This window comes from Podarcis raffonei, chromosome 14 (assembly GCF_027172205.1).
Source record: "Podarcis raffonei isolate rPodRaf1 chromosome 14, rPodRaf1.pri, whole genome shotgun sequence".
In the NCBI taxonomy this organism is placed as follows: Eukaryota; Metazoa; Chordata; class Lepidosauria; order Squamata; family Lacertidae; genus Podarcis; species Podarcis raffonei.
Genome location: NC_070615.1, coordinates 20,892,080 through 20,917,166, shown reverse-complemented (window position 1 = coordinate 20,917,166; position 25,087 = coordinate 20,892,080). Strand labels below are relative to the sequence as shown.

At 42.9% G+C, this 25,087-nt stretch overlaps 2 protein-coding genes across 12 annotated transcripts in view; one reads left to right on the top strand and one right to left on the bottom strand.

Moving 5' to 3' along the window:
* The window catches only part of LOC128401613 (protein Lines homolog 1-like), an 84,550-nt gene extending 77,058 nt beyond the window's left edge, over positions 1-7,492 (bottom strand). Inside the window, exons 1-3 of one of the 6 annotated variants that reach the window (XM_053364886.1) lie at positions 7,192-7,491; positions 5,104-5,625; positions 4,918-5,007 (exon numbers count right to left, since the gene is read on the bottom strand). In XM_053364886.1, coding sequence (XP_053220861.1) covers positions 4,918-5,007; positions 5,104-5,535 — 522 coding nt within the window. In that variant the 5' untranslated portion in view covers positions 5,536-5,625; positions 7,192-7,491. Of the gene's footprint in view, positions 1-4,917; positions 5,008-5,103; positions 5,626-6,070; positions 6,652-6,811; positions 7,112-7,191 lie in introns of those variants that run through there. The other 5 variants (XM_053364892.1, XM_053364889.1, XM_053364888.1 and 2 more) reach the window with 5 other exon arrangements.
* A 168-nt stretch (positions 7,493-7,660) lies between these two features.
* Positions 7,661-25,087, top strand: part of ASB7 (ankyrin repeat and SOCS box containing 7) — a 39,517-nt gene continuing 22,090 nt past the window's right edge. The window contains exons 1-4 of one of the 6 annotated variants that reach the window (XM_053364896.1): positions 7,661-7,682; positions 12,887-12,975; positions 15,835-15,929; positions 17,156-17,422. In XM_053364896.1, coding sequence (XP_053220871.1) covers positions 17,212-17,422 — 211 coding nt within the window. In that variant the 5' untranslated portion in view covers positions 7,661-7,682; positions 12,887-12,975; positions 15,835-15,929; positions 17,156-17,211. Of the gene's footprint in view, positions 7,683-7,853; positions 8,146-8,287; positions 8,575-12,886; positions 12,976-15,834; positions 15,930-17,155; positions 17,423-25,087 lie in introns of those variants that run through there. The other 5 variants (XM_053364898.1, XM_053364897.1, XM_053364894.1 and 2 more) reach the window with 5 other exon arrangements.

The following is a 25,087-nucleotide window of genomic DNA, read 5'->3' as shown; positions in this document are numbered from 1 at the left end:
TACAAGACTTTCATATAAAATGAGGATGCAGCGTTTAGCATTTGGGGGGGGTGTACCTCATAAATTATGTGTTGCCAAAGACTCAGAGGACTCTGAAAAACTCTTATGATGTTGGGTGGGACTTTATCTTAAATACAACAAATACAGATACACAGGACTCCCTCTCCATGGTACAACATGAAATTTGGCTTTCCTAATGGTCTTGGGCAAAAGATTCCTGCATTGCAGGGGGTTGGACTAGATGATCCTCATGGTCCCTTCCAACTCTATGATCTACCTGATACCCTTTCGTATCTCTCTCATTTTTATTGTGTTTGACTTTGATTTACTTCAATAAAAATCTTTGGGGGGGAAACTGTAGAAAGTGGGTCTGTAGGGAACAGACAGATTTTGCGAGGAAGTTGTCACCCACTACTTAGCAGCTGCTGGGCTTAAGTTGAAGGTCTTGCATTTGGATAGTGGATCATGAGATACTGCAACCCTTAATGCACTGTGCAGACATTGTCTTGATCAGCCCCTTAAGTGTGCAAACACTTCTGAAGACGGAATAACAAACATTTAGCTTCTCTTATGTTATGAAGCCCTCTGCCTGATTATTCTGGTACTGCACTACCAAAAGAAAGCTAATACAGTAGGCTTGTGAAACAGCAGAACAGGCTTCACCTGCGTCTGCCCTCTGGATGAAATGCTGAGGATGCAAAAGTTGGCTGAACATGGGAGAGAATCTGCATCAGACCCCAGGCATGCATACACAGAGCTCATGCTTAATAGGGGCCACGTGTGCTGCCACCATAGAATCACCAGAGTCAGTACCCATCAGCCATAGCTCTCCTACAGACATAGAATAATTAGCTTAGTCTTCTCTCTGACATGATAATTTTCTATGTGCATGGAATTGTTCATTTTTTAAAAAACAGAGAGAGAGAGAGTAGGTAGGCAACAAATCAGACACAAGACATAATAATAATAATAATAATAATAATAATAATAATAATAATAATATTTTTTTATTTATACCCCGCCCTCCCCAGCCAAGGCCGGGCTCAGAGCGGCTTACAAGCAATAATAAAAACAAGATGAATGATTACAACTTAAAAACAAAAATAAAATACAACATTAAAATAATGGAACATTAAAATATTAAAATGTAGCCTCATTGCAGGAGAAGGAAAAGAAAAAAGAAAGAGAGGGAGGGAGGGAATCAAATTGGCTCCAAGCCAAAGGCCAGGCGGAACAACTCTGTCTTACAGGCCCTGCGGAAAGAAATCAGATCCTGCAGGGCCCTGGTCTCATGAGGCAGGGCGTTCCACCAGGCCGGAGCCAGAGTTGAAAAGGCCCTGGCTCTGGTTGAGGCCAATCTAACTTCCTTAGGGCCTGGGACCACTAGAGTGTTGTTATTTATGGACCTTGAGGCTCTCCGTGGGGCATACCAGGAGAGGCGGTCCCGTAGGTACGAGGGTCCTAGGCCGTGAAGGGCTTTAAAGGTCAAAAGCAGCACCTTAAATCTGACCCTGTACTCCACCGGGAGCCAGTGCAGCTTGAAAAGCACTGGGTGAATATGCTCCCATGGCAGAGACCCCGTGAGGAGCCTCGCTGCAGCATTCTGTACCCGCTGGAGTTTCTGGGACAGCTTCAAGGGCAGCCCCGCGTAGAGCGAATTACAGTAGTCAAGCCTGGAGATGACCGTTGCATGGATCACTGTGGCCAGGTCGGGGCGGGAAAGGTAAGGGACCAACTGCTTGATGCGGCAAAGGTGGAAAAATGTCGCCTTGGCTGTTGCTGTAACTTGCACCTCCATGGAAAGGGAAGTGTCAAGGATTACACCCAAACTCTTAACGGAAGGCAATGGCACTAATTGGGCCCCCGCAAGAGAAGGGAGTTGGTCCCTCATCCCCATGCCATCCCGACCTAGCCATAGGACCTCTGTCTTCGAAGGATTTAGTTTCAATCGGCTCCCATGAAACCATCCAGCCACAGCTTCCAAGCATCTGGTCAGTGTGTTTGGGGCCGAGTCGGTGTGGCCATCCATCAGCAGATAGAGCTGAGTGTCATCAGCATATTGGTGACAGCCCAGCCCAAAGCTCCGGATAATCTGGGCAAGGGGGCGCATAAAGATGTTAAAAAGCATCGGGGAGAGAATTGCGCCCTGCGGCACTCCACACACCAAGGAGTGGCGCGATGACATTTCCCTCCCTAGTGCCACCCTCTGTCCCCGACCAAAGATAAAAGAGCACAGCCAGTTACGGGCTATGCCCTGTATCCCCACGTCTGCGAGGCGGTGGTCCAGAAGATCATGATCGACCATGTCAAAGGCTGCTGACAAATCTAAAAGGATCAGCAGTCCTGACCCGCCTCGATCCAGTTGTCTATGGAGATCATCTGTTAGGGCAACCAGAGCCATCTCCGTTCCAAAACCAGGACGGAAACCGGACTGAAATGGATCTAATGCCGATGTTTCCTCCAGAAACCTACCAAGCTGTTCAGCAACCGCTCTCTCAATTACCTTACCCAGGTATGGAAGATTTGAAACTGGGCGGTAATTGGATAGGTCTAAGGGATCGAATGAAGTTTTCTTTAAGAGTGGACACACCACTGCTTCCTTCAGTTCCCCTGGGAATGTCCCCGTGTCAAGGGACAAATTGATAATTTCAACCAGGGCGGTCCGCGCAACATCAGCCAAGACGGGCACGGATGCAGGTTAGTCTGGGTATGCTGGTATACTTTTAAGAAAATCATAAAGGGAGTAGCAATCAATATTATTTTACTATATTCTGCATTTCTATACATAATATTCAATATCTCTAACAGTAATTGAATCAAACACAGCACTAAAAGCACAATACAAAAATCTATATAGTGGTACCTTGGTTCTCAAATTTAATCCATTCTGGGAGTCCGGTCAACTCCTGGAATAGTTCAAAAACCAAGGCGCAGCTTCCGATTGGAAGCTGCAGAAGCAACGCTGGACGTTCGGCTTCTGAAGGACATTCACACACAGGAACACTGACTTCCAAGTTTTCGATATTCGGGAGCAGATTTCAACAACATTCAGGAGCACATTTCAACAACTAAGATGTTTAACTATCAAAGTTCCAGCAGCTATCATATCCCATGCCTACTGAAAGGAACAGTCTTAACTCTATCAGGCTGTGGCAGAGGGAGAACTGGGAAGCAAGGCTACTTCACTAGCTCTTTAGAGACAGGACAGGCTCTTCCTTTCCTCATCTGTTATTGGCAGTGGCCAATGCCTTCAAGACAAACTGCATTTATCTGCTCCTCTCTCTGAACTGTTTCAATTCAAGCTGGTCATTATAAAAATTACAGTGCAGCTTTAACAACTGATGTCATTATTTCTGTTGCCTCCTTCCATAAACTTTCTCGTTTTGTGTCATGTACCCAGGACAAGGGGTGAATAGAAGGTAGATCAGGATCTATTGGAAGATCTTTGAGCACTTTGCTATAGTAACAATTTCTGACTCCCAACAATAGCAACAACAAATGACTTTTCCCACCTCAATTTGACTACTGAAATAAAGCCCAGAATAACCAAAAGCAGACTATTATGTGGAAGGTCTGCAAGTTCAGTTCAGATAGTGAAAACAAATTCCTAGGCTCAAAATATGCTCAGAAGGACCTTGTACTTTCAATGCTAGTGGCATTTTGTACCCAATTCTGGCTAGTGCATATTGGGGTTCTAGCAAAAACAGCAAAGTAGATCATCATTATATGAAGTCTGTCCACTCGTTCAACACTGTAAGCCTGAAGACAGAGGCAGTCTTGCTTTTATTTATCTTATATAAGCCACTCAGAGCCTTTGCAACTGAAGAACAGAATAAAAGCTGTAAATGTAGAGCTTTAAATAACAGTTGAGAGGAAGCTCTCACCAACAAAGACATTCTACAAACTAGGCACTACAATGTAGAAAACCCTCCTCTCTCTTGCCCCCAAAGATGCAAGTGTTTTGTCTGACCATGTTTTGAGTGACTGTTCTACCCTCCCACCCCACAGTAAAGAAGCATACCCCCCACCCCGATTAAACCAGCCTAGGATGATGGAGTAACACTACAGAATCTGATTAGTTAAAAGAAAAAAAAGTGATTCATTTCTCAAACACCACCTTAAAAATAGCCCTGCCAAGTAAAGAAATCTTGGCTGTTTAATCAATTAACAGCATTCTCCTATAAGTCTACCCAGAAGTAAGCCCTACTGAGTTATATGTAGGTACACAATTGCAGCCATTTACCCAACAGTAAACCCCATTGAAGGGACACGGGTGGCGCTGTGGGTTAAACCACAGAGCCTAGGACTTGCTGATCAGAAGGTCAGCAGTTCAAATCCCCGTGACGGGGTGAGCTCCCGTTGTTCAGTCCCAGCTCCTGCCCACCTAGCAGTTCGAAAGCACATTAAAGTGCAAGGAGATAAATAGGTACCACTCTGGCGGGAAGGTAAACAGTATTTCTGTGCGCTGCTCTGGTTCGCCAGAACCGGCTTAGTCATGCTGGCCACATGACCAGCATGTCATCTGTACGCCGGCTCCCTTGGCCAATAAAGCGAGATGAGCGCCACAACCCCAGAGTTGGTCACGGCTGGACCTAATGGTCAGGGGTCCCTTTACCTTTACCTTTAAACCCCATTGAACTTAACAGAACATCCCATAATTCCCTTTGGTGTGCAAAAGAAAGCCTTTTCTAAGAAGATATCTGCCATCCACAGATTTTAAAGTACTTAAATAAAAAATAATGAACTTTAAAAACAACATTATGATTGATTTAAAAAGGATCCCCTAATTACTTGCAAAGATTTCTAAATCAACTGATTGATGCAGCTGACTTAATTACACACCTACTTCAAAAAACAAAGTGTGAAGCAGAAAGCTGTTTTAGTGGGAACTAGCCCAAAGCCCAGTTTGCAACTCACCTCTTCTGTTAGTTGAAAACGCACAAGGAAGACCAAAGCTTTGGAAGCCTGATAAGATAGTTGTTTATCAGAAATAAGTAACAGATGAATCTGCAATAAGTGGAAAAGGGAGGAATTGTAGATAAGGGATATCTTAGCAACGGAGCTATTTGGGGGGTGGGGGTGGGGAATCACCCAAAAACTTACTAGTTTTGAGTCTATGTTGGCTTCTTTCAGAAGAATTCTAATAATCTCTACATATTTCTGTTTTGCTTCAACTGCCACTCCTTGGGATTGCATTTTGGATAGCATCATCTTGATCAAGGTTAACTGAAGCAGCATAATTTCTCGTGAATGGCATATTGAACGAATCACACTTTCAGATGTGTCCAGCTCATCATCTGTCTTGAGCACTGTAAACGCTGGATCAGAAGAGTTCCGAGCACCAGTGTTAGGAGAAAACAGACTCATTGCCCATGATTTTCTATTTGTTGATGACAAGTGTTGCAGTGATATAGGAGGATTTAGAAGAGCTGCACAACTATGACTATCTTTCAGAAATAAGGCATCTGCCAGCATATCATCATACATTTGCTGGAGAGAGTCCCCATTGTGGGAAAATTTGGTATTTTCAGTCATTCTTTGCACATTCACATTGCAGAGATCTGAGTTGCTTCTCCAATAAGCAGGAAAAGTTCATCATTTCATGCAGCTTTTTCTCTGGTGTATCTAGAATTAAAGGCAATAATGAATATCATCATCAGCAGGAAATTGTTAAATCAGCAAGAAGACCAAACAGTATAGATTAGTTCTATCTGACGGGAAGTAAGTACTTTTGGAAACAGTGCAATCTTATGCTTTACGTCCCCCATAGATATGCATATCAGAACTATAAATATTGAACTCCTTGAAAGAAATGTGGGATATAACAATAAAAATAGATATTGCAGCCCAACAGTGCAGTTCTTTACAAGTCTATTCGAAGCAGACACTAATGAGGTCACCCTCCTAGAAAAGTATGTATAAGATCGCAGTCTAAATCTACTATTCCATACATTTTATCAAGAAAGCACATGGCTTTGGCAAATAAAACATTTCAGCCAAACAAATACACATTTCAGCTAAACAAACACACATTTCAGAACTATGTTCATTACTGAAAACTCACCCATACCTGAGACCATTAAGAGAAATAAGGATGCAATATACTAGGTTAATCAACCTAGGTTGTTTCTTAGGTTAATTATTATTGTGATTGGCACGACGCTGTTGTAATAGGAAGTGTTTTGAAATCTTTAGAGGGCTACATAATAAATGCTACAAATATTAAGTAATATAAAGCACAAGAACTTTTTTGCATCCTAGTCCTTCCCTCATATGCCTCATCTTAAAAGTTATCAATATACCCATCTCTTCCTGGTAGTCCTTCCTTGAAACCTAATACATTTACAGAGCAGAATGAGGTGGTAGGATTCTGAAGGGGCTGAGTGGACTTTTGTATGCTGCATATATTACAAAAACCAAAAATCTGAAGTCCATAACTAGCACAGGATGAACAGAACTGCACACAGGATGGAGGGAGTTGATGACAGATAACAGCTCCGTCTGTGATGTGCTAGTGATTGGTAAGGGATAATTCCATTTTTATTTTTTTTAACTAGGACAGTTCATTAAGAATGTAAGAGTCCTGCTGGATCAAACTGAAGGCTCATTTAGCCTTCCACCTGGCTATTTTTCTGACTGGAAATTGTTTTAACTGATTTTAATCCTTTTGGGGGGGGGTTTAAATTGATATATAGTCTTTTGTTGGAAGCCGCCCAGAGTGGCTGGGGAAACCTATTATTTAATTATTATTATTATTATTGCAACCATGTAGATATATTGCAATCAGTCACTGCCTCTCAGCCTAACCTACCTCACAGGGTTGTTGTGGGGATTAAATAAGGAGACAAGCAGAGTCACAACTTGAGCTCCTTGGGCAGGGGTGGGAAATAAAGGCAACATAACATAAGTGATTAGTCCACCATCTTGTTGACTCTTTGGAAGCCCACAAGCACAGCCAAAACATAATAACTCCTCTCCTGCTCGCGTTCCCCAGCAGCCGGTTTTCTGAAGCATGTTGCCTCCCATAATAAAGGAAGCCTCCCCCCCCAACAACCCCGCAGCGTGGTACAGTCCACTCAAACCGCTCAAGGCTCTACCACCGCGTCCCGAGAGCGGAAAGCGCCCCCCCCCCCGCAAGGCCCTCCAACAGCATCACTACAACGAACGCTCGCGCGTTGCTAGGCAACCCACCCCAGCTTCTAGGCCTAGCCATCGAAGCAGCGCTAACACCTCCTCTTGGAAAGTCCGAGCGACCCGCCTTCCCCGTCGCAAAAAACAACAACCCTGGTTCGCGCTTTCCGGCACTGAGGGAGATAAGGAAGGCTCCGCCCCGCTCTTTCTCTTAGCGAAACGTAGGACATATAGATCTTTTACTTTTCAAAATTATAGAGTGACACCAGTACCCGGAACTTCCGGTGGGAGTCCATAGAGATAAGAAAAGTTTAGAGTAAATTCGCGCAGCATGAACTTTAGGGGAATTAAACGGAAAGCCGCTACCGGCCATCGCTTTGTATGTGGGGAGTTCGGGGGGCAGCCCTGCTCTTCCACTCTCTCTCTCTCTCTCTAGACGAAAAGCTCTTTTTCTACACCCGGCGTTAGCAGGCAAGACAACAACAACAAAAAGTTACTGCCATGATTCCGGAAGTGCCGAAAGGGAGTGCAGTGGGACTGTGCCCCTTATGGTGAGGCGGAGGGAGTGGGTGGGGGGGGACAGAGAGGAAGAGAGCGAGAGCGAGTGGGGGGGAGGGAGGGAACGGGGATGTGGGAGGGGAGGAGCGCTCGGAACCCCCGCGCGGCCCAATCGGGAGAGGCGGTGGGCTGCGGCGCAAGGCGGAGGGGAGCCGAGCGCAGCCGCTGATTGGCTGGTCGCCGGGGTCAGCCCCTGCCCGGTGACCCCGGAGTGAGGAGAGGAGGTGGCTCCTCCTCAGTCAGTCAGTCGGTCGGTGCAAAGTGAGTCCCCCTCCGCAGCCGCTTCTCTTCTTCGCTCTCCCAGCCGTGCCTACGGTTCCCTTCTCCTCCTCGAGTACGCAAGCCCTCCCCCCCCCTTGCCCCGCCAGCGAGGGGGCGAAGTGGCCGCGGGCTGGCGGCTGGGCCGGGCCCGTGAGTGACTGAAAAAGAAAGAGAGAGACACGGAAAGACAGACAGGTAACGGCCGGCGAGGAGGGAGGGGCTTAGCGGCCCCCTCCCCCAATAGCAGCACGGGCTGGGGGAGAGGAGAGGTGGTAGCAGCAGCAGCAGCAGCTGTTATTATTATTATTGGGTGAGCCTCACCTGGGATGGTGGAGGAGGGGCAGGGATAGGATAGGGATAGGATATCTGCCTTGGCTCCTTCCTTGCAAGCTAGAGAGGGGCCTGCTCCGCTAGAGGTGTGGTGGGGTGCTTAGCCCCTTCGCCATATCAGTTGGGGTGGCTAGGTTTACCCAGTTTTCCTTTGCAACTGCTATTTCTCTAATTATTTATTTCAGTGAACGCTCCTTAACCTAGCTTTATGGCTGTAGTTGTTTTGTTTTTGTAATTGTGTTTGTTTGTTTTTAACTCTTATAACCTATCCTGGGACCTCTGGCTGACAGACAGGTAAGAAGGCTACTAAAAAAAATGTAGACCTTGCAGAGAAAGGCTGGTAAGAACCTCGAAAAAAATAAATGGCTATAAAAGTTAATAGTCTGAGGGTGAAAAAATTGCTAGAATCCTGCTGGGGTCTGGTAGAGGGTGAGGCAGAGAGAGTGTTTTGTTTCTCCTGTAGTAGTTTGCTGCATTTTTGTGCTGAGGAGGGGGCTTCTCTTCCCTGATTTTTCTTTGGCTTCTGTGCTAGTTGTCTTCTGCTTGTAGTTCATCCTGGCCATAGATATTGAGCTAGTGTTTCAGTGCAACCTAAAGAAACAACTTACCATTGTTTATTATCCTGTAATTGTTGCTTGGCTGCTTTATTGTATCCACATAAATAACTTAATTATTTTATAATAGCGTCTGAAAGCAATATCCTTCCCCCTGCCAAAGTGAAAGACTCAGTGTTGGATGGTACATTAAAGGTCATTTAATCCAACCTCTGCCAGTGCAGGACATCTGTTGCTACAGCATCCCCCAAATGTGGCAATCTAACCTCTGATTAAAAAGCTCTAATGCTGAAGTGCCTATCACATTCTGAAGTACAGTAGTCTTTCACTGTTTAACAGCTTGTGCTACCAGGAAGCTTTTACTGATCTTTAGTTTCATTTTCTGTACATGTCTACTTAGAAGTTCATTCCATTGAGTTCAGTGGGGCTTACTTTCTAACGATGTGGTTAAGATTGTAGTGCTAGGTTGTGTGTTGATGGGGAGGTATGAAATATGGCCACTTATTTGTCAAAGGCAAATTGGAAGCTTGGGAACATAGTTGGAGATTATAGGAATAGATTCAGAAGGAATAAATGTGACTCATTTGGAAGAATCGGAAAGATGATGGGGTGGGTTAGTTGTGTTAATAAGAGTTCTGTTAGGGCGGGTGGAGTTTGCTTTCTAACAGCATCTGACTGGCCACGGGTTTCCTATCTCTGGAAGAAGGGAAGCAGGTAAATCAAGATGAGCTGATCTGGGAAGGGTATGTAGTGAGGAATGAGGTGACCTATATTGTCACCTCTGCTCGAGTTCCACCCCTTCTCTGGCATGAAGGAATTGAAAAGTAATGGTGAGTTATTTTCTTTAGATTAAAAACTATGTGTTTAGAATGAGAAGGCTTTTCTGAGTACCTAACAGATTTGGGATTTTTGTCACCTTCCACACGTCTCACGGAAATGTAGAGAATGCAGTAAAGCAGCTCAGCAGTTTAAAACAGTAAAGAAAAGAGCAGCAGATAAAACAGCTATACCAGCTAGACACTTATAGGATATACATATTCACATAGTTGGGAAGGCGTGTTTACAGTTGTTTCTGGAAAGTGCAGGTAGTGGGCATCTGTCATATATTGAAAGGAATGCTTTTCCATAGAAGCACATTGCTCCCTGCTCCAAATTACTGTGGAGTGGGCTTCTGAAATCTTTGGACGTTGTAGGAGAAGCTCCCCTGCAGATCGCAGTGATCATATGTGGGATATGGAAGAAGTTGATTCTGCATAGCAGATCAACACATCTGCCCCCATTACCCACTTTCTCCATGTTCTGAGTGGACACGTGGCCTTTTATAGCACTCTTCTTAGTGTGTGTGTGTGGGGAGTTAATATACTGACATCCAAGTATATGGCAATTTACAGAGTGATGTAGAAGATAGGTTCCTCTTTCAAGGAACTTACACTCTAAATTGTGATGTGGGGAGAGGAGAAGAGAGAAGGGCAACAGAGGAAGACATAAGGCATGAAATGGAGATATTCTTCTAGTTCTTTAAATATAATGTTCAGCTCATATAGGAGATCATAGAAATAGATTTTTTAAAACTAAAATATTTAATAAATGCTAGTATGACACAGCAAATTAACAGTAGCAGTGAATTTCCAAGGTGTGAAAGCTCCACAGCAAGTATGCTAGTCTTAAAGGAGTGATTTTCAAATTGTAGAGCAGGCTGTTCTGAGGGAGGTGCAGGGCACAGAACACCTGAAATTTTGGAGGAGTTTCAGGACAGGATGCTGAAAAGCTAGGATTTTCCTTCCCTCACTAGCCAGGATCTTGGTGAGTTTGAATGCTCTCTGGTGGAGCATCCACATTTGATATATTGGAGGGGTGTGTATGACTGTATTCCCAGTGCCACATTATACTAACATGATTTGGGAATAAGGGAGCTCTGCTATAGCTGCTGCTTTATTGTAAGGCTTCTTCTTGTAGAGGGGGGGATTGGTGGAAATGTTGTAACTGATTCCCCTTTTTAAGACCAGTATACAATTAGGACCACTGTCCCTAGATTTCCACAGGCGGTATGTGAGCAAGAATCTCCACACACGCACCCATAAGACAGTGTATTGGGGGACAGCCATAAGGTTGGGTAGGGGAAGGGCTGTAGCTCAGCAGCAGAGCACCTGCTTTTTATATAGAAGGTCTCAGATCCAATCCCTGGCATCTCCAGGTAGGGCTGAGAGAGACTCATGCCTGAAACCCTGGAGAGCTGTTGCTAGTCAGTGTAGATAGTACTGAGCTAGAGGCCTGACTTATTATTCAGAACAGGAACCCTAGTTTAAAACCTTGAGGAACACTGCTTTAAGGTGCTATGGTAATATATGCTACAACAGACCAACAATACTGCTTAAGTTTGATCCACTTAATATTGTCATAACCTCATTCCTTCCTTAATTTTAAATATAATTGTTTCCTCCTTTGTTTTCCAGGGGCTTGGACTTAAGTATACTGATCAGGCTTAACCTTTGCCATTTTGGGGGTTGCCAAAATCCAAAAAACTGGAAATGGGGTGTTTGCTAATCTTATCCCTTCCCCTTCACTGCCAGGAATTTTGCGGGGAGGGCAGCACACAGTCAGCAGGTCTCATATTATCCCTGAATGCTTTTTGGGGCCCACAAGCTATTAGATTCCAAAGAAACTGTGCTTCAATTTTTATAAGTTAAAGATTTTAATGGGGGGGGGGAGATTATGAGTTTCAAGCTATAACAGAAAAGGAAACAAAATAGTCCCAAACACATTGCCGGTTTCAAATATGAAAAGTGTATACGGGTATCTCAGGTTTGTTGTACTCTAAGTGAAGGATATACTGCATGTATGCGAAAGCAGCAAGTAGATGCAGAAGTAACTTGCACATACTCTTCCATGTAGCTCTAAGACTACTGAAGCATAACAGCAATGTGTTGGAATCATAAATCTTTATTTCTGAAGCTTATTATTTTGGCCATCTGTTTTACATTTCTGACATGATCCTTAGGTGGTTGTTTATAGCACACTCTTATATGTATATGCTCTGAAGTAAGTTCCATTGAGTTAAATGGGGCTTACTCCCAGCTAGGCTGTTATACGATTGCAGCCATAGTGCTTTAAAACTATCACAGGGAAGTCTTCTATAGCCTGGCCCAGTGGTTTTCAACCAGTGTGCTATGGCACCCTGGGGTGTCTTGAATGATGGTCAGGGGTGCCACGGGCAACACTGGCCTCTGTCCCTCTTTCCTTCCCTCCCTCCTCTGATGCCTTCTCGTGTCTCTACGTCCCAAAGGCTTGCATAGTTGTTTACTGCAGCAGCCCTGGCTATAGGCTCTGCAGGCGAATGGTGCCTCTGGGAGGCACCTCTCTTTGGGGTGGGGGGCAGCTCAGAGACCAGGGACGGCAACAGCAGCTGCCTGGAGGACTCCTGAAGGGAGAGGAGAGGAAACTGAGGGAACACTCCACAAGGGAGGGTGTTCGAAAAAGGGTGAGAGGCTGCCAGCTCTGGAGGCAAGTGGTGCTCCTGGGCTCCTGAGCCCCACAGGGGTGCCACAGAAAGAATGTAGTTGGTTAAGGGAGTCGTGGACTCAAAAAGGTTGAAACTTCTGGCCTAGCCATTTCAGAGTTAAGCGTTTTCCCCTTTTTAATCTTGCAGGATCTACTTAATATTGTTAATTGGCCTGTACGACTTTGGTTTTGAATTTGTACTGTATCATGAAATTCTGTGGGCAACCTAGGGATAGTTACCATCTCTCAGCGTAACCTTCCTCACAGGGATTATTTACTATTTATTTATTTATTTATTCCCCCCCCCCCCTTCATCCACAGGTCCGAAATTAGAAATATAGAGTCCAATTTTATTTTTATTCTTTTTTTAAAAATGAAACAGCATAAAACAAAATACAGAGTTTTGTTGTGAGAATAAATTGGGGTTGGGGAGGGAGACCAATAAACTGCCCTGCACTCCTTGATGGAAGGGTAGAGTAGAATGTAATAAAACAAGTGTAGAGTAAGGAATTAACTTGTACCAGCTGCAACCCTGGTTCTTCTTGTCATTCCAGGCTCATGCCGCTGCAGAATAAATTCGCAGATTTTGAATCCAAAACAAAAGTCAAGAGGCAAAGATGTAATGGAAGAATCCAGTATCCAGGTGACAAGCTTCAATCCTGGTTTTTAATGCTTTCACACTATTTTTTGAGTGTTGTTACTCAGATTCTTGGCTTGCTGACAGCGGATTGTAACTGTTGGCTGATGTCTTACATAGCTTCCACTGTGATAAAATGATCAAAATGTTGAGAGATGCAAGAGGCATAGTTGTTTTCTCTTTGTATTTTGGCTAGTTACCCTGGAAAATTTGGATTGCCTTCTAGTATTAGCTTTTCTAAATTTTACATAGCATGTATTGTGTGCAATTATTATAGGCAATTATTGAAGACTGATTCCATGCATGTTTCCTTCAAAGGAAGCTACATGTATTCCAATAGGATTGTGGCCTTCATGTAAAAAGGTCTCCATTTTGGATATTTTTTGCTTATACAGGTAATAAACTTATTGTAGTACAAGTTAGATTTCAAAGTGAAGAGAAGGCAACCAGAACCAAGTAAACTCATAACTCATGGATTAACTTCTAGCTGGATCTGTGCTTTTCTGAGCATCAATTTCTGCTACTTTTCACTTGTCTGGTTCAGATATTAAGCACAGATTTGTACTGTATATGCTACGATATGGAAAAGCCTTGGGCGCATGGTCTATCTTGCACTGCCTTTTTGGTGCACTGTAATTAAACCAGAAAGTCTTCAGCCCATTTCTTGTAGGGGCAAGAATCATGTGTATCTTCACTTATTTAGCTGAGATTTTTGTCTGAACCATGGCATTTTGTGCATATCCCTGGAAACTGGATATCCTCTGTGACTGATGTATGTTTATAATCAAAAATGTTTTGATGAGATTGGGCTCTATTGATACTCTAGCAGTGAAAGAGTCAAATGTTGTTTTTGTTCAGTGAGGCTCAGTGTGTTTTACGGGGGCTTTTTAGTATTGCAGGAATTTGAAGATATGTCACCAGCGAAAGATTTGCAAAGTAAACAACAAAAGGTGGAATATATTGGCCTTAAGTGTTTTATCTTAGTTTGATTGAAATTCATCTTATGTTAAATATTTACATTTATCGGAAGGCTAAAGTATATTCAAATGTTTGTGCTATTTTATATTGTAGCGCTCTTATGGAGTCTTTGTGATCTTGAGTTTTTTTGCACTTGTTTAAATTGCAATCGTATTATAAAACAATGAACATATAAAATTATAAATGACATTTTATATACAAATAAGATAAAATCTGGATAGTTGAACTGGATCATCCTGTCCACAGTCTAAAGGTCCTGTTTACTAATGTCAAAAGGGACCTCCCTAAATTTAGGATCAAAGTAACATGTGGGGAAGGAAACAGTTCACAGGGAACCCAGATCTGGTTCATACACTTATTTAACATTAACAAGTCTAAATTGGAATTCAAATCTTAATTTATATGCACACCAATAATATGCCTAGTGCTTTATAATCATTAACTCATTTACTCAGTGTTCCACTGAGGTGGGACATGGAGTCCCATTTTACAGTTGGCTAGTTGATGTGTAGCTGGAGTGACTTGCATAGGACCACCAGAAATGGAACATCAGTAAAGCAGCATTGAATACCATTTTTCTAGATCCAAGTCAAATCCTGTTCTGAATAAGTGCCAGATGCACTAATGTGCCATTGAAGCTCATCACATCACAGTCTGTTGACTGACTTCCTGTGAGCCTTCAAGTGAGAAAGAAGGTCAGGAAAGAGGAGTGTTGTACATTGTCTATATATGTTGACAGTTATAATCCTGAGAAAGGAACTGAGTCTCTGATCCTATGACCTGTGCATAAAAAGGCCATGTGGGTATACAAGCCATTATTATTGTTGTTGTTATTAATAATAATAATAATAATAATAATAATTAATAATTTTCTGTACCATCCTTTATACAAAGTTTACAGGGTGGTTTACAATGTAAAACAGAAAAATACACGCCATCATAACAAACAGACACAAAAGCCCCACAGTTGGAAAGGCATATATTGTTTAATTAGCCAAAGTTCTTGGGAGAAGAGGAATGTTTTTGCCTGGTGCCTAAAGATATGTAGCAAAGGCACCAGGCAAGCCTTCTTGGGGAGAGCATTCCACAAGAAGGGAGCCACTGCAGAAAAAGCCCATTCTTGTGTTGCCACCCTCCGGACCTCTTGCAGAGGAGGCACATGAAGAAGGGCCTCAGATGGTGATGACAGCATCCAGGTTAGTTTTTATGCATATAGGTGGTCCTTAAGTTATTGAAGTTATTGAACTTGGACAGTCACTCCAGAAGGATACCATGCTTGATAGTATTGAAAACAACTCATAGGTTGAGACAGAGATCATCATCCAGGGAACCAAAGTAGTTTCTATTCCATAACCTTACCTTAGGACACCAAACCAGGCCTAAACTGATAGTGGCATTTCTATTCCATAACCTTTCTATTCCGTAACCATAACTTATTACTTGATTATTTGGCATACAGAGGTTTCACAGGAGGGGAATTATTTCTTACCCAGAAATCTTTAGAAAAAGTGTTGGGTGTATTTCTGTAGACTATAGTGAGGGGGCATCATTCACCTGCCATCTTCTTCACAGGATAACCTTTAGGGTTTTAATGCTTGCACATCTATTTGCCTACTAGAAAAAAGATGGGATGCTGATGTGCCGGTGTGTGTTACTGTCTCTTCTTCCTTCTCTTTGTCCACCTTGCATTTTTCCTCCATCTTGTTCTACCCTGCCAAGTTACATGTCTTAAATTAAGCATCTTTTTTCAAACTGCTTCCGTTATTTCACCCTGTTTTAGACACCCTGGTGTTAAAATGCATGAAATCTATGTGACATTTGAGAGTCAATGAACAATTTTTATTTTTGCTTGCTTTGATCTAACAAGATTATGTTCTTCATTTCAAGGAAAGCAGTTTGCTTGACACATTATACCTGCCAACAAGGTTATGTATAATGAAGATGGGAAATACAACTAACAAAAAGTGACCTCTGCTTATAAGGTAACTATTTTTTTAATTGAACACTTGAAACTTTGATTTGTTTTAGAAAAGGTTAAAATGCCTCTTTCTTAGGGTAGTAACAATGGAGGACTTTCAGTGCTATCTTCAGTGATAGCATTAGGGATAAATGGCCGAGGCAACAATAAATGAAAGTTTCATTGCAATTTTCCCCCTCCCTGGCTCGATTTGTATTATAAAATATGTTATAATGCCCAGCCACAGAAAAACAGTTTTTATGAGAGAGAGAAAACTATTTCAGATACTGGATATTAAATGCCAAATACTAAATACCGAACTTTGTCAGCAGCCAGTGTGGCTACCCTAGTTGTTGCTACTCAAAATATCCAGGCAAATTTTAAAGAATGTTTAAGAACTGCAAAGCAACTTTAAGGATTGCAAATCAATTTTAGTTATGGTTTTCTATGTATGTATAAGTGTTTCTGAAACCTATTTTTTTTTTAAAAACACACCAGTATAGTTTTTGAACAATAACAGTTTTCTACTGGTTCTTTGGTTAAAGTTGGAAGCAAACCATCCTCTACACTTTCACAAATCTAAGTCGGAGGAAGAAAAGCTGTTGGTTCACTTGTATAATGCAAATGCATACATCACAAATCTTAAAAGAACCCAAAGATTTTTTTAAATGCATAGATAGTCCATTTGAATTGCAGTGTAGCTAATTCCACTGTTCTTGAAGAACATGTAGATAATGCTGCATGACATTTTATTAGAAATAGTTGTGTCCATTGATACTTAGGAAGTAAGAGCAATGAGGGCCTAAATGGCGCAGCCAGATCACCCTCACAGTCTTAAAAATGTAGGTGTAAAAGGGCAAGTGTCTAGGCTTCGTGAAATAAAAAATCAAGGTTACGATTTTTGGAAAGAAATATCAGAAACTGAGGGGCAATGGATGAACAATTGATTGACCACTGGCATGAATTTAAATATCTAGGAATTCATTTGGAATGTAATAAAATGTTAAGCTTCTAAAACCCTGAGTACCATTAAATTTTATTCTGTGAAAGTTGACTTTATAATTGATGCTTCAGCCTTCTCAAATGGCTATTTTGGGGGTACAGTGGGGTAGTGGGGACTGAAAAGCCCTGGCACATGGGTGGGTGTGGGTGTGCAGCTTTGTGGATCCTGTCCCATTTATCCATGTTGCTATGGAGTGTTATTGGCACTCTCCCTCTCTCCAATTCTGATTTGTGTTTACTGTGTTTCAGTTGCAGGTGACCTGTGAGACCTCATGATCCTTCTTTAGGAGGCAGATTCTGCGAGGATGTTACATCACCACTGCCGGAGGAACCCCGAACTACAGGAAGAATTGCAGATTCAGGCTGCGGTGGCTGCTGGAGATGTTCACACTGTGCGCAAGATGCTAGAGCAGGGCTATTCTCCAAATGGTCGAGATGCCAATGGCTGGACCTTGCTCCATTTCTCAGCAGCAAGAGGAAAAGAAAGATGTGTCCGTGTATTCCTCGAACATGGAGGTTGGTTGACTTAAATGAGGTGGGGGTGAAATTTGACCAAGCATCAAGGATTTTATCCTTCGCACCTTCACTTTAAACTCCTGTTTGTTTGTTTGTTTGTTTGTTTGTTTATGGCAGTGGCCACATTCAGATGATCACATCTCTGCTTAGTAAGTCAATATATGTGCAAACTTCATGAACCTTGCTTCCCACTTGGTGTGAGTATGCAAATGAGATGGGAAATGGCAGCTTGTCTTTCAGTCATGCCTGAATCTGGAAACCGTCACTTTAAAGTTAGCCTCCAGATCTTGACTTGACTGAAAGCAATTAACCATAGTTCCTGGTTGGGCGTAATGGGAAGCTATTGTTAACTGCCGCTTCCTGGCTTGTTCGCTGGAGGGAGAAATGAAGGAACTGCATACCTGTATGAAGCTCACTCATGTTGAGCTTAGGGTTTTATCATCTGAATGTGGCTCTTTTTGCATTTGGCTTCACAAAATGATCAGGTAAGATGGGTAGGACTGAATTTCTGTATTTTTAATTTTCTGTACTTTAAATCTAATAGTGAATTAAAAAAGTGAGTAGGCAAGCTATGGAATTGCAAAATGCACCACAAGGGGGCTCCCCTCTGTTAAGTATTTTAAATACTGTACATACCAGAGAAATAACAGGTTGCAAGGATGCTCAAGGAATCCATTCACTTTGCATCTAGGCTATGTTAGTTTTCTCTTGTTAAGTTATTTATTTATTATATATATTGCTGTTTATCTGAGGAGCACAGGGTGGTTTACAATATAAAAAACCCAAAAAATATAATATAGTAACAAACAGAACAACCCACCCCCCAGTTTAAAAGGCAATAGATTGTTTAATTAGCCAAAGGCCTGGGAGAAGAGGAATGTTTTCAACTGGCACCTGAAGATATGTAATGAAGGCACCAGATGAGCCTCTTTGGGGAGAGTGTTCCACAAACAGAGAGCCACCATCGAAAAGGCCTGTTCTCTAGTTGCCACCTTCTGGACTTCTCATGGATGTGGCAAATGAAGAAGGGCGCCTCAGATGATGATCACAGGATCTGGGTTGGTTCATGTGAAAAGAGGCAATCATTGAAGTATTGCATTCCTGAGCCATTTAAGGCTTTGCAGGTCGAAAACAACACTTTGAATCGAGCCTGGGAACTAATTGGCAATCAGTGCAATCAGGCCAGTACAGTGGTACCTTGGGTTACATACGCTTAAGGTTACAGACTCCGCTAACCCAGAAATAGTACCTCAGGTTAAGTACTTTGCTTCAGGATGAGAACAGAAATTGTGCTCCGGTGGCACGGCGGCAGCGGGAGACCCCATTAGCTAAAGTGGTGCTTCAGGTTAAGAACGGACCTCCGGAACAAATTAAGTACTTAACCCGAGGTACCACTGTATTGGTATTACATTCTCAAACCATCTGGTCCTGGTGAGCAACCTGGCACTGAATTCTGCACTAGCTGAAGTTTCTGAACCACCTGGAGAAGCAGCCACATGTATAACATGTTGCAGTAACCTAGAGGTTACCAGAGCATAGACAACAGAAGTTAGGGGTGCAGCTGGGCCACCAGCCGAAGCTGATGGAAGGCACTCTGCACCACCGAAGCCGACTGAGCCTCAAGCGACAGCAATGGATCCAGTAGTGTTCTCAAGCAGTATACCAACTCATTCAGAGGGAGTGTAATGCCATCAAGAGCAGGCAACCTCCCATCTAGCCAATCTAGAAAACCACCCAATAACTTCCTTAGTCTTATCTGGATTGAGCTTCAGTTTATTGGCTCTCATCCAGTCCAAAATACAGTGGTACCTCGCAAGACGAATGCCTCGCAAGCCGGAAAACTCGCAAGAAGAAAGAGAATTCGCCAGACGAATTTCCCTATGGGCTTGCTTCGCCCTATGGGCTTGCCCGCCAGCATTTTAAAATTGCCCTGGGACAGCGGAGGCTTCGCTGCCGCCCGCCAGCATTTTAAAATCGCCCCGGGACAGCAGAGAAGTCTCCGCTGTCCCGGGGGCTTTTAAAATGCTGGCGGTCGGCAGCAAAGCCCTCCTGTCCCCAGAGCTTGCGGGGCGGGAGGTGGGGAGAAGGGCTTTTCTTCCCACCGCCAGCCTTCAGAACAGCCTTCTGAAGGCTGGCGGTGGGAAGAAAAGCCCTTGTCCCCCCCCAGCCTTCAGAAGAGGTGGGGGGACAGACTGTCCCCGGACCTGGTCTGAAGGCGGTTTCCATAGGAACACATTGATTGATTTTCAGTGCATTCCTATGGGAAACCGTGCTTCGCAAGACGAAAAACTCGCAAGAAGAAAAAACTTGCGGAACGAATTAATTTCGTCTTGCGAGGTACCGCTGTACCTACAGATGTAAGGGAGAAGTAGAGCTGTGTGTCATCAGCATATCGCTGACAATGTACTCCAGAATTCTCTATGACCCCACTCAGCTGTTTCATGTAGGTGTTAAGTAGAATGTGGAATAAAATCTAATTCTGAGGAACCCCACATTGATGGCTCCATGGGGCTGAAGAGCATTCCTCAAGTATTACCCTTGGGAAATAGACATTCAAGAAGGAACAGAACCACAGCAAAGCAGTGCTTTGAAACTTTTGTGTAAGCCAACTATCAAATGTAGATGATGATACTGTGGTACCTCGGTTGTCGAACATAATCCGTTCCAGAAGACAGTTCGATTTCCGAAATGTTCTACAACCGAGGCACAATGGGCGGTTGGCAAATTCCATTGAGAAAATGGAGAAACACGCCTTGGAAGCCGTTCAACTTCCAAGGCGCATTAAAAAACGAAAGCATTGACTTACAGGTTTTGGGCGTTCGGCTTCCAAATCAATCGGCTTCCGAGACGCTTGAAAACCAAGGTTCCACTGTAGCAATGTTTAAGAGGTGTTCTGTTTTTGTGTCTTTGGTTTCTTTGAACTGGTAACATAGATTTTCTAAGCAGCTTCGAAGCCCAGCCACCATTGCAAATGTTCAGAGGGAGCTCCCAGGAGTGAAAATATCTGATTTGGACCCATGAGAGCACCCATCTCTCTCCTCCACCCTACCCCCACCGGTACAGTGTCCCTGGGACGCTCGGTGTATATTTCCACATCATTTCCATAGTCATTTGCAGCCCTATTTGAACATAGTCACAGTAGCAGCTGGTCTTGGAAGCTCCTTGGGAGTGGCTATTTTACCAGTTTAAAGTTTCTGCCTTTTTAAAAGCAGCCTTCAGCCTATGTAGTAAAACATAAGTACCTTTCTAAATGTGATTCTAGTACAGACATTTTATTTTTGTTTTAAAACTTGCAAATAGTAAACAAATAACCTGGGAATTAACAATGTGAAAATTACACAGACTGACCATCCCTAGTTAAGGGCAGTGCTCCAGAACTCTGTACTACAGGGATTGAACAAAAGAAATTGTGTGTATTACGGTTAAACCAGGAGTTGTGTTCACATTTGGGGGGCGGGGAGCAAAAAGAGAGCTATTTGTGCATTAATGGGAAGCCACAGTTCAGAGGTGGCTAAAATGTGGCCCTTCATAAGTTGCTGAACTACAGTTCCTGCATTCCTGAGTGTTGGCTGTGCTTGCAGGAACTGATGGAAGTTTGGAGCCCAATATCATCTAGAGCAGTGTTTCTCAACCTTGGGCCACCAGCTGTTTTGGGACTACAGTTCCCATCATCCCTGACCACTGGTCCTGCTAGCTAGGGATGATGGGAGTTGTAGTCCAAACCAGCTGGGGTTTGAGACCCCAAGGTTGAGAAACACTGGTCTAGAGGGCCACAGGTTCCTCACCCCTGCCATAGTTAATGGTTTCCAGGAAAGTATGAACATGGCCACTGTGTACATAAAGTGAATTGGAGCCTATGTGCTAAAATGTAAAATTGGTGAATTCAAGATAAGATGGCAGAAAAACTGAGAACTTTTATGTGGCCTCTTACTGGGGAAATTTCTCTGGAGGCAAGAACTTATGGAACAAACGGATCCAAGTGAATCATGTTTTGCCAAAACCCAACAAAGCTTTGTATGCCACATAAATACCCCTTCATGTGTCTAATATACATAAATTTACTAGAGGCTGAGGTTTTACTATGGGAATGATTTTGAACACTCAAGGAAAGCATGATTATGTATTTTTCAGTTCTCATGTAGCTCCCACCTTCTGTTGACAGTAGTGTGTTTATTGTAGACTCTTCTGTATTACCTCCAGTAGAGTAGATTCCTTCTGCTTACTGTACGCTATATTTGTAAGAAAAAGAAAGATACTTTTGTGTTGCAAGAAATAGTTCTCATGCTTTATCATTGTATCTCTTAGATCTTGTACATGTATGTCTGAGTGCATGTGCTGCATAAACACGAAGCCCATTTCTTCTAGATGGTGCTAACATGGAACTGAGCATTTAATGAGGGGGTCAATTTGTGCCATGAAATATACTACTCGTTAATTAGGAGAATAGCACAGAAATAGCCTATTGCTGGTTTAAAACAGAGCGTATAAATCAGGTTTCCTCAAACTCAAAACATACAAACTGCAAAAACTGTCTTCTCAAAACATCTGGAGGGCTGAGTTTGAGGAAGCTTGTTATAAATGATCAAAATGCATTGAGTTGGCAAGTTTTAGCTTAAACTTCAAGTATTGCAAATTGTATGACCTTTTAAGGTCCAGTAGAATAAATTATGACCTTTTTTATCCTTCTTGTGGTAAGTAAGTGTGGCCAGAAGATGGCAGTACAAGTGTTTGCAAAACCGATTTAGAACTGCAATGAATTTACTCCCAAAAATTACAGTGAGTCTTGCTGCCTGATAATCTCCACCTGTTCCCTAGTTATGCAAATATTCATCAGAATATTTGATAGCTTCGATATCCAATGATTTTTTTTTATTTCACCATTTGATGTCTGCCAGTTTATATTAGCTATATTTGATAGTTCCTAAAAAGTATTTGACATTAGCCATACTTTGATAGCTGGTAGGCAGTAGTATGTTAAAGTGGTTTTCAGACTTTATGAAGGGAATACTGTAGACAGTGATATCTGTGATACAGCTCCTGGACATTACAGAGCATTCTGTAGCATGTTCTAAGGTGGTTGCTTAGTTCACACAGGGCAATGCTAAGCTGCCTTATTCCCCCTTGGCTACACATTGCAGAGGAAAGATCATTAGTGGTGGACAAACTGTCTTCCAGCGAAAGTTTCAAAATCACTGTACTCATAACAGTGTGCTGATGATGAGCATGCAATAATACTTAATACTAGATTTTGAAAAGCTGACATGTAATCATTTATATTTTTAACCGTATAACTTTTGATCGATAACATGAAATGTTGTTTGATAGATGGTGGGGTGGGGGTAGGCTTCATTGAAGAGATACCAACAAGTTCAAAGCATTCAAATTCTCAGATTAAAATTGAGTAAAACAACAACAACAACAGTGAAGACACATGGTCCTAAATAGGATTATAGTAGCATCACTTGTTATAATACTGTCTCTTAGCATGAGTTTTTAAGTTGTCATGCAGATGCTTTATCAGAAATAGTCTAATTTAAATAGATTGGCTTCTTCTATTACTTCCAGTGGCTACTGAGTACTTACAGATTTTCTGGAATTGTTCGTTGGGCAGAGTGGTTTTTGTGTGTGTTTGTATTAAGAGCTAGTCTTAAAACTACTTGGTTTAACACCCGCACAAGATAATAAGAGCAAGATAGTTACATTAACAGTGTTGCCCTAACATAGGGTTGCCATATTTCAAAAAGTGAAAATCGGGACACAAAAGTTGTTGAGCTTTTTAAAGTTTTGCCCATTTTTAAGGAAGTTCACCAAAATTGACATTGGTTGCCTGTCATACATCCGGATTTTCCCAGACATTTCAGCGATTTTCACCCAGGCACTGTTTCCAGCTGCCAGATCCCGGCTATGTCCTGGAAATTCCGGGCGTATGGCAGCCCTACCCTAAAGTTCTAGAGCCCTGTTAGATGATTGGGTAGAAAAATAATTTTTTTATTGGAAGATTCACAGTCAAGCCAACCAAAAAAACTATGCTTGAACAGAACTTCAGGGACATGCAGGAAGAACATGAGATTAAGGTTTGGAGCAGCTGGGCTGACCTCAGGCTTGCTACACCCTTGGGAAAGCACTTGGTGAAAACTTCTTAATTCATTTCCTGGCCACCACAGTATTTACCCCTTTTTTTTCACCTCATTTTTTCCTCCTTTGCTTCCTCTGTTTGTCTTGAGAGAAACAAACCACCAGCACTGGTCTGCACTTAACATATACAGGCAACTGTCCATTTATGCAGGGGTTTCGTTCTGAGGCACCGCGCGCATACGGGAAGTCATGTATAATTGAAGCACCCATTGGAAAAGCCTGTAAACACCCTCTAAAACTCTGGAAACCCTTTAAAAAACCATTTAAAAACCAGCAGCCCTACCAGACGGGCAGGAATGGTGGCACTCAGTCTTCTTCATTGCTGGAGGAGGATGATTTGCAAACAGTGACAAGCAGGGATAGACCGGTACCCCAAAGTGCTTGGTTGTGGTTCAGATTCACTTGGTGGGGCTGATAGTGTATTGCAAAAGAACATGGGGGTGGGCAGCTGGCACTTTTGTCTCTCCAGCTGGTCAGGGCACGTTTGGGCAGCCTCCTGGTCCACAAATGCAGCTTCAATATGGGTGCCAATATTCTTTAAATTAAAATGTCGTTTGAAGCAGTCCAGCCAACCGCAGCTAGCTCAGAACTCCTTTGCAGGCTGCTTGAAGCGCACATGCAGCCTGAGAGTCTTCTTGTGCAAGGTGCTGCCATTAATGGGGATACACTAGCAGTTTATGTCCTCTAGACACAGGTTCAGTGCCTCATGTGCCTTCACCAGGGCATCAGTGTTCGAAACTCCCATTGTTCTAGGCACATTTTGTGACCGGTAATTTAATTAGCGCGAGCAGTTTCTGATCTCTGGGTGCAGTCCTGCACCTAAGTTTTCAGATTAGAACTGTAGAGTGAAAAGGAAAGCAGGACCTTTTTCTTCCACCCCACTTCCAGCTACTCTCTGAAGACTGGAGAAGAGACCCTCTTAAGAATATTAGGGGGGTGAGCAGGGGAAGGACTAGACCATGTGAAAAACGAACATAATATTTTAGCTGCAGTTCATTCATTTTCAGCTTTGTATTCTTGTGATTAAAAAAAGCACACCTAGACATTCTGTCGTTGCACCCATAACCTAGGTTTAAGTTGCCATTTAGCTCCTAGCTTTCATATCTGTTTCTAACACTGGGCATGTAGATGGGGACTACATAGCATGTAGTTGGGGACTATGGCAGTTGCATGTGTACATGCACTTGCTGCCCCTGATGCCAGATGGCCGTGGTATAAATAAATTGTTATTTTTTTCCTTGTACCTTAATGGCACATATTCTGGATTCATTCTTGCCAAACTTGCGTGCCACAGCGTACACACACACACATGCCACTCTAGAAACAGTCCAGCACTTCCTATTTCTCCTCCAGCGTTGGTGATGCTGTGTTTAGGTGCCGTATCAAACAACAGCTTTAAAAAACTCCTCCAAAACAATCTCTCTCTCCCTATCTCCTTTCTCAAACTCCCAACTCTCCACAGGCCTCAATGGTAGATGCAAGGGCTCTTGGGACTGCAAGTACAAAGGCCTGTGGGATTGCTAGGTGCTG